Below are 13,242 nucleotides of genomic sequence, written 5' to 3'. Positions count from 1 at the left end.
GTGACTAATGGGCAACGTTTTTGCAAAATAAAATTATAAGGTTCATTACACGTCTCAGGGCAGTTCCAAAGTGAAATGTCCACTGTGTGGTGTTAAAAGTGAGTGAAATCGCCCGCAACAGATGAGGTTTTAAAGGTTAATGTCTATTTGATTTTAAATCAACAAAACCGGCCACCCTACCCTAAACCTTAATTCTAAACCTAACCAGTCAGAAAAATGTCATTTTGTGGTGCTTCTATGACCCATTGGGCTCACGTGTCGACTTGCATGCTCTTCTGGATTCGTACCCCGGTCCTTTACCTCACAAGTGTAACGGTCTATCAGTTGAGGTAACGTGCAATTTGATCACACTCGAACATGATTGTTGATTATATAATGCCATTGTTAAAATGAGTCATGCACAATAGTAAAGGTGTTTAGATGTCATAAGATAGCATTGTGTGAAGAACAGGGTGAAACGTAAGTGTTTATGGAAAAGTCATTGTTGTTCTAGCTTCTAGTATTCATTACACCAGAAATGTCTGTTATGTACAACAGGCCACATACAAATTATTTTTCAAAAATGTATTGTAACGATTCTTTTACCACGTTGCAAATGCTACTGGGGAATAAATGTAACAGTCATCTGAGAGAGTACAAATGCAACTTAACAAACCAATACATTTTTTAACAACATCCTCTCTCACACAATCTCCTCTCTTGATTTCATTGAAAATTTCATTGAAAATATTTACTCAGTATCCATACTTTCACTTATGCATTATTTCTGAGTACTTTTTACACCCCTGATTAATTCATTTTCGCAGCACAACCACAAATCAGCACTTACAACCTCTCAAATCTGGCAGTGCAACTTCAAATCTTCACACCTTGACTTTTGCAACTACTTTTGAAACCTGTAGCAAAACTCACTTGTGCACTCAGAAAATCCTGAAGTGAAAGAGCAAGACCAGTGTTCTGCGGAGGAGGGGTCAATTAAATTGTTTTATTGGTCGATGCCTAGCCAATGAATGCCACTGATGTGGATTGTGTTAATAAGGAATAATTTCACTTGCCTTTTCAGCAGATTTGTACTACTTCATTGACCAATCCCCCGCAGAACACTGGTCTTGCTTTCAAGTGCAAAAGTGATTTTTGCTACAGGTACAAGTAGTTGCAAAAGTTTTACTGTGTGGGGCATAAACATAACTGCACAAATTTCCTGATCGGTGCACTACTAGAATATTCCAGGTTCAATACAGGTTAAGCTTAATCGAAAGCATTTATGGCATAAAATTGATTACCACAAAAATAATGTGGTTACAGTATAAATCGAGGTTACAGTGAGGCACTTACAATGGAAGTGAATGAGGCAAATATTTGAAAGGTTTAAACACAGAAATGTGAAGCTTATAATTTTATAAAAGCACTTAAAAGTGCTAAAAAAAGACATTAATTTTTCTGTCATTATTTGAGCTGTAAAGTTGTTTATCTCATAATTTTACAGTTGTTTCAGGAATTGGTGACATCACAACGTCATGGCAACAAAGCTGTAAAATTGGCAATAACTTTTCACTTAAATCATATTATCATGCATATTGTTTGTCTTGTGGCTACACTTTTGAAACAGTGAGTATTTTAACGATGGATTGGCCCCATTCACTTCCACTGTAAGTGCCTCACTGGAACCCAGATTTCTGCTCTTTTCAAAAATATAAAAAAGAGGGACAAGTCCAAATAAAATTTTGTGGTAATCAATATTATGCCACAAATGCTGTTGATTGAGCTTAACATCTTTAACTCTTAACATCACAAGCTTATCATTGTTTGTCTCTGACATGCGGGACCATTTTAATGAGACCGTGTTGCACTATTATTGTGGTCACATGATGACCACAATAATAGTGCAACAGCATGTCACAACAAAATCTGTAAGAGATCATTTACATGTCTCAGACGGCTCCTTCACGTGCAAGTATGCGATTCTCTGCTCCTTCGTGGCTTGAGAAACTATTCGTTCAAACAGGAAAATTCAAGAATACAGTATATCGGCCAATTTATTGTCCTGGCTGATATACTGGTCGACCACTAGTTAGTATATATTGGAGACAAGTGTGTGTGTGTGAATGTGTGCTGGAAGCTGGTCTTGTGATGGCAACGCAAGTTTTTCTGTTGTTTAAACTCTGCGTCCATTATGACGATCATGCTTTCCTGCTTCAAAAGTGTGACAAAATCTCACCAAAAACATTACAGGATACAGAACCACTAAGAGGAACCAAAACACCTTTATTTCAAATGTGAAAGTTACATAATGAGAACTAGGGATGCATGACATTTCAGTATTGTCCAATCTTTGTGTTCTTATCAGTTCTCTATCTTTTCCAGTATACATTATGCTTTAATGCCTAATTTATTTTATAATTGCATGTAAAAAATTTTTTAGAATTATAGATATATATTATGTTTTAAAACAACAGACAAAACATATTTATAATCTTGGCCATCATCAACGGTTTACTTATCGACCATAGCATAAACTAATTACCAGCCATAATTTCCATTTCATCCCTAATAAAAATTTTAAGTAGAGAGAAATGGGAAGGGCACAAGCTTTCTTCATCCACATCATCAGTCACTAAATGCAACACAGCATCTTCCCCAACGTCATTCCATATGAATGGTGACATTGAACTCATATATGTAGACAGCCATCTATTGCCGAATCAAAAGGACCCTAATCTTTAACGAAATGTCTACAAGCCAAATTTCAACACCAACTTCAAGTGCTTATTATAATCACTGTGTATATATGTCCACAGCGCTTAGTGAATGGGTTTAACATGAGGAAAATACACTACATTTAACAAAATTATAAGACATTGATGGAGATCTTGAGAGTAAAGGCCTTACGGGGCTGGCAGCTCCAAACTTCCAATATGAATCCGAGCTGTTTTCAGATTTGAAGAGCACGCCGGTAGTTGTAAACAGTAGTTTATTTACAGTGTAGAGAATTCGGCGCACATTTTACCTGCAAAGCTTCACGCGGGTCTACTCATTCTATCCCTTGCTGTCTGCATATAAAAACACTCGCGCGAGTCAGGCGGATGTACCGCAGAACAGCTGATCACGCACGTGACGCCGGGAGGGAAGCCAACGCGGGCATTCAGAAATTACAGGCGCGGGACAGTTGCAGCTGATGTGGACGATATTTTATCGTTATGTTGAAAGTTATAAATAATTCTTCTAATAAAAGTGTAGTGGTGAGGTAGATTATGGAGAGGTAAAAATCAACGACAAACCCACACTTTTACGGATAATATTTAGTTTTCCCCTCACAAAAAATTGCTGAGGCGGTACATACAGTAATGGCCTTATTTAATAGTGAATAATTACCATATTGATATACTTGTCTATGTAATTACATGATACGCCATGGTACTTCAAATAATACAGTACTATTACTATGGCTCAATATCCAAAAAACATAGTAATAGTGATTCAAGGTCATTCAAAGAACGGCACTTGTTTAAAAAACATGGTCTTGCCAAAGTAAGTTAAGAAAAAAACATGGCAAAAACAGTTATTTTTGTTGGTGTTCCCTTTATGATAACCAGAGAAATGACTGTTGATCCACAGTTAACATTTCTCATAACAATTTCAAAAACATTGTTATGAGTCTCTTGAAAAATGAGAAGACGTTGGGTTATATGGTATTCATGTATGCACAGGCATGAGCCTTAATTTTTAAAGGCACCCATTCTTCTTTTCAGGGCCACAATTCAACATCTAAAGAAAATCTCTTAATGAAAGGACATCACCTGGTGAGTGCATTTCTTTAGCTCAATTTGAAATGTAAGACCTGTTTGCATGCACATGGAAATGTCAAATAGTTATTAGCATAAAATGTATTGTTTTGTTCTCAAGAATGCCAACACAGTTAAAGGGATAGTTCACCCCAAAATGTAAATTATCTCATCATTTACTCACCCTCATGGCATCCCAGATGTGTTTGACTACTTTGTTTGTGTTCTGAAGAAGAAAGAAATATTTTTAGAAGACTATCTCAGCTCTGTTGGTCCTCACAGCGCAAGTGAATGGTGACCAGAACTCAGAAGGTCTAAAAAGTACATAAAGTCAGCATAAAAGTAATCCATAAGACTACAGTGGTTAAATCTGTCTTCAGAGGCAATATGGTAAGTGCAGGTGAGAAAGAGGTCAGTATTTAAGTCCTTTTTTACTATATATTTCCACCTTCAGTAGGTGGCTGAATGTGAAAGTGTAGATTTACAGTATAAAGGGACTTAAATATTGACCTGTTTCTCACCCACGCCTATCATATTGCTTCAGAAGATATTGATGTAACCACTGGACTCAACCGGATTACTTTTTTGCTGACTTGATGTCTTTTTTAAACCTTCTAAGTTCTGGTCACCCTTCACTTCCATTTTAAGGACCAACAGAGATATAAAACCTTTATATAATTTGAGTTTTGTCTGGTTCTTGAGTAAAATGGCTCAAAATATAATGAACAATAACAAAAAGTACAGCTTTATTTAAAATTCAGTAGTGTACCATCCGAAGAACATGTAAAGAGAAGGAAAGAACTAGAAAGTGCTGTTCCTATTGTGTTTTATCTAATACACAATAATGTAGTTACGTGCTGCTCGTTTCTAAACAGAGATAATACGTCCCAGGGTCTCTGGCAACTTCTTTTGTAAAAGACAATACTGCTTGGCTGAAAATGCCACTGTTAACACTGAACATCATTCCCTGCATATTGTAAGACTAAGGATTTTAACAGAAAATGAGAGACAAACATTAAATAATACTCTGAAATAGCAAATTATATACATTTAGGGGTGTAAATGTATTTGCTCTGACCATATTGCATCTTGACTTCTGATTGGTTCGGTGCGATCCAATTATTTTACTGCTTTTTATCATATTATTTTCAAAAACATGCTGAAGACACAAATGGGACAATCAAACGTGTCTACACAGAAAGTGGATCTGTAATTGGTCAATTTTTACAACCAAAAATAAGTCAAGAATTGTACTTCGGGTAAGAAATTAATGCATAATACATTGGGTATTATTAGAGTAATTATAATTCATTGTTCAATACTTTTATCGATGCATTGAATTTTTATTGTCAGGTTGATTCCTTTTTACACCCCCTAATAAATAGAGCATTTTAAATAAAGAACAGTCATGTTTAATTTATGTTTTCCGTGGCATTTCGACTGTAAAATCTACAATATTCCACAAAGCCCATCCAAAGACTGATGTCTTAGCGAGACAAAACACCTTGTGCACAAGGCACAAACATAAATAGGCTAAAATTGGATCCACTGCTGTCCAATTGTCTAAATGGGATTTAGTATGCATTTTTAGGAGTTTATGAACTGGCAGTGGGTGGAGCTATCATCATGCTCCTCCTTACATGGGAGCGCCTCCTCCTGTTTAATAGCAATGATAAAACGAGTTTGTGTAGATGCATTCTGCTCCAACACATCAATGTCTTGCTTCCCAGTTATCTTGTTTTCCTCTGTCCTCTTATCATTTTCCTTTGTATCCCTGTATTCTCCATCTTCCTCCATGGAATCATCTTCCCTTTCTCCTTCTCGTTGGTCCATTCTCTTGTGCTTATCGTCCTGACTATGCCAGTTGTGACCATGGAAAAAGCTGAGAACAGTCTCTTTCGCCACACCTAGTTGAGCAGATAGTGTATGAATTGCCTCTTGGTCTGGATGAAGTCCCACTTCCTGAATGAAACTCTGCAGGATAGCATGGGCTTCTGGTGGTAAAAACGTGCCTCCCAGACTTGGGCCTATCGGAGTCCTGTCTCTGCCAGTGATTATTTGGGGTTGTGGGAAGGGTTGATGGTGCGATAGTGGATTTTTCTGTAGTTGCTTTATAAGCCCCAGATGCTGTGGTATCATCTGTACAAAAATAAACAAATTAGGCAAATAACTATGACACACTTAAGGGATAATTCACCCAAAAATGAAAATTCTGTAATCATTTACAAACCCTAATGTTGTTCCAAACCCATATGACTTCTTTTTCCCATGGAACAAAAAAGGCACAATGTTCGGGTTTGACAAACTTAGTCACAATTAATTTATCATTGTATGGAAAAAAAGATGCAATGAAAGTAAATGGTGACTGAGGCTGTCAGTCATTAAATTTCTGCCTTTTGTGTTCCACAGAAGAAAGTCATACAGGTTTGCAACAACATGAGTGTGAGTAAATGATGACAGAATATATATTTTAGGGTGAACTATTAATAAAGAAGGGTTTTAATAGGTTTACATAAGCATAAAAGAAAATAACTAAGCTATATTAACCATTTTTTCAATGTTTAAAGGAATATTCCAGGTTCAATACAAGTTAAGCTCAATCAACAGAATTTTTGGCATAATATTGATTATTAATGTCCCTCTTTTTCTTTAAAAAAAGCAAAAATCTGGGTTCCAGTGAGGCATTTTCAATGTTAGTGAATGAGGTCCAATCCATAAATATTAAAATATTAAATATTTCAAAAGTATTGCCACAAGACATAAACAATAGCCCCAACTTTGCATTAAGGAAAATTGCCAGAGCAAAATTTACCAGTACTTTCAAAAGGTCATGTTCAAACTTGACCTCGAAACTGCAAATTGTAGGTAATTTTCTGGAAAAGGCTGTTTGTGTGAAAGTGACTGTTATTTTTAACATGATTTTAGTGTTATTAAATTGCTTACTAACCTTATATGAGTAAAGTTATAGCCAATTTTACAACTTCGCTGCCATGACGATGTAATGTCAACAAACCCTAAAATGACTGTAATATTAAAAAAAGTTACAGCTCAATTAATACATGAGTTTTGACAGAAGAATTACTGTAATTATAAGCTTCACTTTTCTGCCTTAAAACCCTTCAAAAATTGTTGTTGGAAAAAGTGCCTCTCTGTAACTTCTATTTTTGCTTCTTTTTTTAAAGAAAAGGACAAATGAGTCAAAATAATTTTTGGTGGTAATCAACATTATGCCACAAATTCTGTCGACTGAGCTTAACTTGTATTGATCCTGGAATATTTATGTTATTTGTTAACTTTGATGAGCACTGTAGAAAACTGTATGTGCGTGTGTGAGCACTCACCTGCAGTGGTTCAGGCAGTGGTCTTGTGTGTATTTCTTGAAATAGTGTCTGTCCTGTATTGCTCTCTTGGTCATAAATAACATCTCGCTCTGGTTGGCTGAGATTTAGGAACTGACGTATCAAAGTCAGATTTTCCCACAGGGTACGATTGTGAGGAGATGGATCCTCCTTCCAGCGCAGCAGCTCACACAGCCAGCCCTAACACACACACATACATGATCAAATGCATATTTACTCCACTTTCAAAACTGGGAGTAATTTTTATAATCATTATATATTTATGCATATTTTTTCCAATAATAAAACCAAACAAAAAAGTACCATGTTTGAACATTTTTACCAAAATTACCAACAGGTACCATGGTAATACCACAGTTTTTTTTTGGACATGTACCATGATAATAAAAGGCTTTTTAGGAAATCTATCATGATATTCTTTGAATTTTTATGGTATATTAAAGTATCATGACATTACCATCTGACACCATCACTGTACAATGGTACCATCAAAGTACTTCTGTGTAAATGTTGTAGAGATTTGTTGTTATCTATTGTGCACCAGTTTTAAAGACGTATTCGATTCCTTCAGTATGTTTGCATGCACGTATACCTGGCTTTTGGCTGCTGAAACTTTCGCGAACAAAGCCTGTGACACTTTGGCCCGTCTCATTTCCTGCTGTATTTCATCATAAATGCCAGAGTTTATGCCATAATCATCAGATTCCACTTTCAATACAATGTCCTTGGCAACAGGTGACAGTTTTGCCTGTGGAGAGAAATATATATATTTTTTCATTATGATAATAAACAGTGCTTTTTTGCACATTAGAAAATGTGATTCATATTACACATAAGAATCTATACATTTTTAATGTCAATGAACCTGAATGGGCAGAGGTGAGCTGGAGCTTGTGCTGTAGGTACTGTTGAGGTTGCGTTCTCTTTCATCCAGATAGATCGAGTCTCTCTGACTCTGTGGCAGTTGTAAGAAGGCCTGCATGGCCCTCAGGTTCACTAAAAGAGATTGAGATGCGCACCGTGGGTCCTCTTCCTTACGTAAGATCTCAGAAAGCAGGCCCTAACACGCACATATGAACAAAATTACAAATATTATCAATAAAACACTGATACACAACATTCAGGTAGTCAAATACAGGTAATGTCTCAATGAATATGCTCGGAATGGAATACTTGTGTACTGTAAACTCTGCAGTACATACTGTGTACTACTATGACATTGCTTATGGTTCATACATCATGCTGGAAATGGATGGTCAATTCGAGCACATTGCATTGTATGATACAGTATTTTTTGCAGTATACTCTTTTGTATACTTTATAGTACCTTCCCATGGGTTAACAGTCATTATTTTTTGTAGTATTGGCACAATGCTTCCAGTATAGTCTATAATGAGTCATGATGCCAGCGTTTTGGAACACAAGTGATTCAAAATGATGTATGTCTAATAATATGATAAACATTTTTAATAAATTTAGCAGAGAGAAATTACGTTACATAGGATTCTACCATGTTACCTGAGTTCTATTAATGGCTACTCGTGCAAACACTGCTTGGGAAATTCCTGCTCTTTTCAACTCCTCGCGCACCCAATGGTAGATTTCAGGTGACACATCAGAGACAGGGGAGGAACCTCGAGCTACTGTGGGTGGTGACACATTACAGCTGGGTGGAGTCCTTAGAGGCACGGTATGAGCCCCGTGTGAGTGTGTGTGAGCGTGTGTGAGAAGTTGAGACATGGCATGCTGCTGAGACAGGAGCTGAGCCATCACCAAACCAGGCATTCCAGCTTGCATCTGTACAATACCATGTGGCTCCGCCACCCTGTCTTCTATTGGCTGCTGGTAGATGGTGGGTTGGCTGGAGGATGAGGGTTGGTTGCAATGCCTGTCCATCTCACCTGCATGGAGGTAAAAATCTTCAGTAGCAGCATCCATATTAAAACTAAATAGGTGCTTATATTATAGTTGTACAGCTAGCCTATGAATATTAATACATCTAGGCTGAATTAAACCTTTTTTAAGATAACTTATTACTTTTTATTCAAATACAAGAATGAAGCAGAATAGGTGAATAAAAAAAGCAAAGCACAGAGATGTGTATGCATGGATATGAGTTTTGAAGTCATACAGTATATTGCTTCTCACCCATCATAGCTTTGGCCCTCTTGTGGTGTTTGTACCACTGGCCAAACTCCTGACATCTTGCAGCAGAGATGCTGGCGTAGTAAGTGCCATTTACCACTGATGAAATCATGCTCTTTAAAAAAAAAATAGACATCAAAATAGTTCATAAATTTAGGCATGCAAATGTTTGTCTCTCATTTGCCTTAATTGTCATAGGAATGTAGTAATTAGGTGAACATACTGAATTATGCCTTGAAGTGTGCATTGGAGACAACAAAAAGTGTTCAGAATAGCAAAATAGATTTAATAGCTAGTTCTCAAATCTTAATGATTGGGTGTATTCTTCAATGGAGAGACTAACTAACCATAGTGTCCTTTAATGAGGCACATAACCCAGTGTTGCACCATGTAATGTACTGTATGACAACTTTTGGATAAAAAGTGTTTTGCAGTTTGTAAAATGTTGTATGGATGGTGTGTTGTGTTGTGAATATTAAGTGTATTTACAGTAGGGCTACACAATTAATTAAAAAATAATCAAGATTACATTTACAACTGTCGCAATTATATAATTGTGAATTTTTTTTATTCCATTCCATTTAGGTGTACTCCCTTTGCGCAAAAAAAGAGAACAAAAATGTTTTCCATGCAATCAAATTATTCAATCAATTCAGGGACACCGTTATCAAGTTGTTTTGATGCATAGCCTACATAAAGAATATAGAATGCAACTGCCCCACATAAAATAAATATTTAAATGTAAATTACATTAATTGAAAAGAATAATTGCAATTACATTATCAAAGCTCCTCATCAATCAGCAATTATAATTTTTGTCATAATTGTGCACTCCCAATTTACAGTTTCTGTGTGTACATATTTTGTGAAAGTGTGTGTACCTGTGATAGTGGACACTCTTTAGCCAGTGAGCTCTGATTCATCTCTTTCAGCAGCTCCTTTAGGGCATTTCTCACAGTGGAATGAGTCCACTGCTCAGCTGGCAAGTCCTCTAATTTAGAAACACTAAGAGAGAGGGAGAGAGAGAGAAAGCGAGTGAGTTAATCACAAATAATTATTATTCCACAAATAGCTATATTATGAAAAATGTATGCTCAAAACTTTAATTTCAATAATTTAATACTGTAGTCATCATTAAATATATTTATCGATCATAGATCATCCTTACTTATGAATCAGATGCTGTGAAAAATAGGTGTGCATGCATGTTGTACCTGTTTAGCTTTATTCTTAATGTGATGATATGATAAAGGTCTTGAAGCATGTCTCCTACTGTTGCATCCGAGGTGTCAGTAACAGTGGACAGGGCTACAGGGTTCCAATGACCAACCTGAACTTGACCTGAAACACACACATATACATATAAGAGAGCATGCATACTTACTTTTGGCTTGATATATCCATCTTGAATTGAATATACACTCACTGAGCACTTTATTAGGTACACCTGAACATCTACTTATTAATATGATTATCTAATCAGACAACTGTGTAGCAGCAGTGCAATGTATAAAATCATACAGATATGGATCAGGAGCTTAAGTTAATGTTCATACTAACCATCAGAATGGGGAAAATTTGTGATCTTTGCACATTAGAAAATGTGATTCATATTACACATAAGAACCTATCAATTTTTAATGTCAATGAACCTGAATGGGCAGAGGTGAGCTGGAGCTTGTGCTGTAGGTACTGTTGAGGTTGCGTTCTCTTTCATTCTTGTATTTCAGTAATTCGTATAACCACTCTGTACAATTGTGGTAAGCAGAACAATATCTCAGAATGCACAGCAAGTCGAACCTTGAGGCAGATGGGCTACGTCAGCAGAAGACCATGTCGGGTTCCACTTCTGTCAGCCATGAAGAGAAAGCTGAGGCTGCAGTGGGAACATCTCACCAAAACATGACAGTTCAAGACTGGAAAACGTAGCCTGGTCTGATGAATCTCGATTTCTGCTGAGGCACACAGGTGGTAGGGTCAGAATTTTGCGCCAACAGCATGAATCCATGGACCCAAAACAGTCCAGGAGTAGTGGCTGTGGTGTAATAGTGTGGGGCATGTTTTCTTGGCACACTTTGGGCCCATTAACACCAATCAATCATCGCTTGAATGCCACAGCCTATTTGAGTATTGTTGCCGACCATGTGCATCCCTTCATGGCCACAATTTACCCATCTTCCAATGGCTACTTCCAGCATGATAATGCACCATGTCACAAAGCAAAAGTCATCTCAAACAGGTTTCATGAACATGACAAAGAGTTCCCTGTTCTTCAGTGGCCTTCCCAGTCACCAGATTTGAATCAAATAGAACACCTTTGGGATGAGGTAAAACAGGAGATGCTGTGAGCATGATTGTGAAGTTGACAAATTTGCAGAAATTGTGTGATGCAACATGGACTAGAATCTCAAAGGAATGCTTCCAACATCTTGTGAGATCCATGCTACGAAGAATTGAGGCTGTTTTGAGAGCAAAGCGAGGCCCTACCCATTATATCCTGTCTATAGAGTTCCTTATAAAGTTCTCAGTGAGTGTTTATTATTTATGTTTGTGTGTTCCAGTTTGTATGTGTGTACCTGTAGCCAGTGCAGCGGCAGTGTGCGTATAGCCCAGCTCTTGCAGTGCAGCCTCAGTGATCTGGCTAAACAGTAGGTCTTTCCTCAAGAGCACAAATTCTGCATGCTCTGACCTCTTTCTCTCAGAGGGTGAGTTATCACCCTGCTCCACCATACAGAACACAGGAAGCAGACTGCCTATGTGGGTGCAGAGATATGATATAACCTATCAAACATCTACTAACGTTCACCACACTTTTGAGTGTGTAAACTGTGTGGAGATATACACATACCTATCTTCCTAACGGTGTTTGATAATGTTGTTGGTTTAGAGGTCACAGGTGTGACTCCAAGTCCAGGTAAATCTCTGGCATTCTCCATACGGGCCATTTTACAGGCAGAGTAAGACGGTTCACAGAGGACTGGCCCTTGACTGTTACTAGTAGTTGCCATATGGTCCATCATTTTTTATGTTCAGTTATCACAAGCTACAGAAAAAGAGGAACGCAAGAGATAAGGAGGAGATCAGAGAGAGAAGCTATAAGGCTAATGGGTAACTTAAAACCTGTGCGCATTAACACAGAAAAAAAGCTTTTACTACTGCTTAATTGCTACACAGGTTGTTATGTAAAGGCAGCTCAAACAGCTAAGCAACAATCAGACGCTGCTGCAAATATTTTCGATTGTTCTGCTCTCCAGCCTTATCTGCCTCAGCTCTATATATGCAGCCAAGTATATATCTTTTTTAAAATATACATCAGTTTGTAATTGTAAAGCACAGCTACAGGTGATGCATATATGCACAACCTATTCCGTATTTATGCTGCCATGTAAATTATTTCGTCTTTCTCCTTTCTCTATCATATTATTAAACTAAATCACTTTACAGACTGCGGTACCTTTTATCCTGCAGACGGTTCTCCGAACATGCCAGCAGAGCGAGCGCTCGTCCCAGGATCGCTCACAAATCAGGCGAAACAAAAACACTCTCTCCTGTCCGGCGGGTGTTTGATCTCTTCTTTAAAGATTCATGCGATCTCTTTGTTCTTAGCGAACATAAAAATCTCACAATAGAGTCAATAAAATAGGAGTAGGATGAAGTAAACCATTCTCATAACATATCGCTCGAACCGAAATGCGTAACTAAATCTCCGGGCAGCCCCAGAAATGAGATCACCGTAAAACCAACCAATCAGCTTCCAGCGGAAGTGTCAGAGTTAATGACTATGCTATTACAGATCCATGTACATAATTACAGCCGTACCTCCAAAAGACGGCATAATTTGCGTCGAGCAGCTGTGATTGCACTGCTTCTAATATGCGGCAGTGGCATGTTTATCTGTATAAAATGAACCTAAGTATTTAGGCTGCTATCATTCTTGTCGCGTTTCAATATAATGG

The 13,242-nt window shown here is 37.4% G+C and overlaps 2 protein-coding genes across 5 annotated transcripts in view; both read right to left on the bottom strand.

The window, feature by feature from the left end:
• The window catches only part of LOC127620139 (TBC1 domain family member 5-like), a 32,796-nt gene extending 29,714 nt beyond the window's left edge, over nt 1-3,082 (bottom strand). For 3 of the 4 annotated variants that reach the window (XM_052093245.1, XM_052093248.1, XM_052093249.1), the window contains exon 1: nt 2,890-3,075. The gene's annotated coding sequence lies outside the window, so the exon portion shown is untranslated. Of the gene's footprint in view, nt 1-2,889 lie in introns of all 4 variants that reach the window. The other variant, XM_052093246.1, reaches the window with a different exon arrangement.
• A 1,475-nt stretch (nt 3,083-4,557) lies between these two features.
• On the bottom strand, nt 4,558-12,964 carry LOC127620113 (DNA-binding protein SATB1-like). Its single transcript, XM_052093216.1, has 11 exons — nt 12,741-12,964; nt 12,135-12,329; nt 11,863-12,039; nt 10,501-10,627; nt 10,168-10,291; nt 9,290-9,401; nt 8,660-9,042; nt 8,007-8,201; nt 7,734-7,889; nt 7,124-7,321; nt 4,558-5,921 (listed from the first exon to the last, which is right to left on the bottom strand). Exons 2-11 carry the CDS (start codon nt 12,304-12,306, stop codon nt 5,370-5,372), a joined length of 2,196 nt encoding a protein of 731 aa, XP_051949176.1. The 5' UTR covers nt 12,307-12,329; nt 12,741-12,964; the 3' UTR covers nt 4,558-5,369.
• Between the last annotated feature and the right edge of the window lie 278 nt (nt 12,965-13,242).

Source organism: Xyrauchen texanus, chromosome 26, assembly GCF_025860055.1.
Source record: "Xyrauchen texanus isolate HMW12.3.18 chromosome 26, RBS_HiC_50CHRs, whole genome shotgun sequence".
In the NCBI taxonomy this organism is placed as follows: domain Eukaryota; kingdom Metazoa; phylum Chordata; class Actinopteri; order Cypriniformes; family Catostomidae; genus Xyrauchen; species Xyrauchen texanus.
This window is presented reverse-complemented; position numbering and strand designations above follow the sequence as displayed.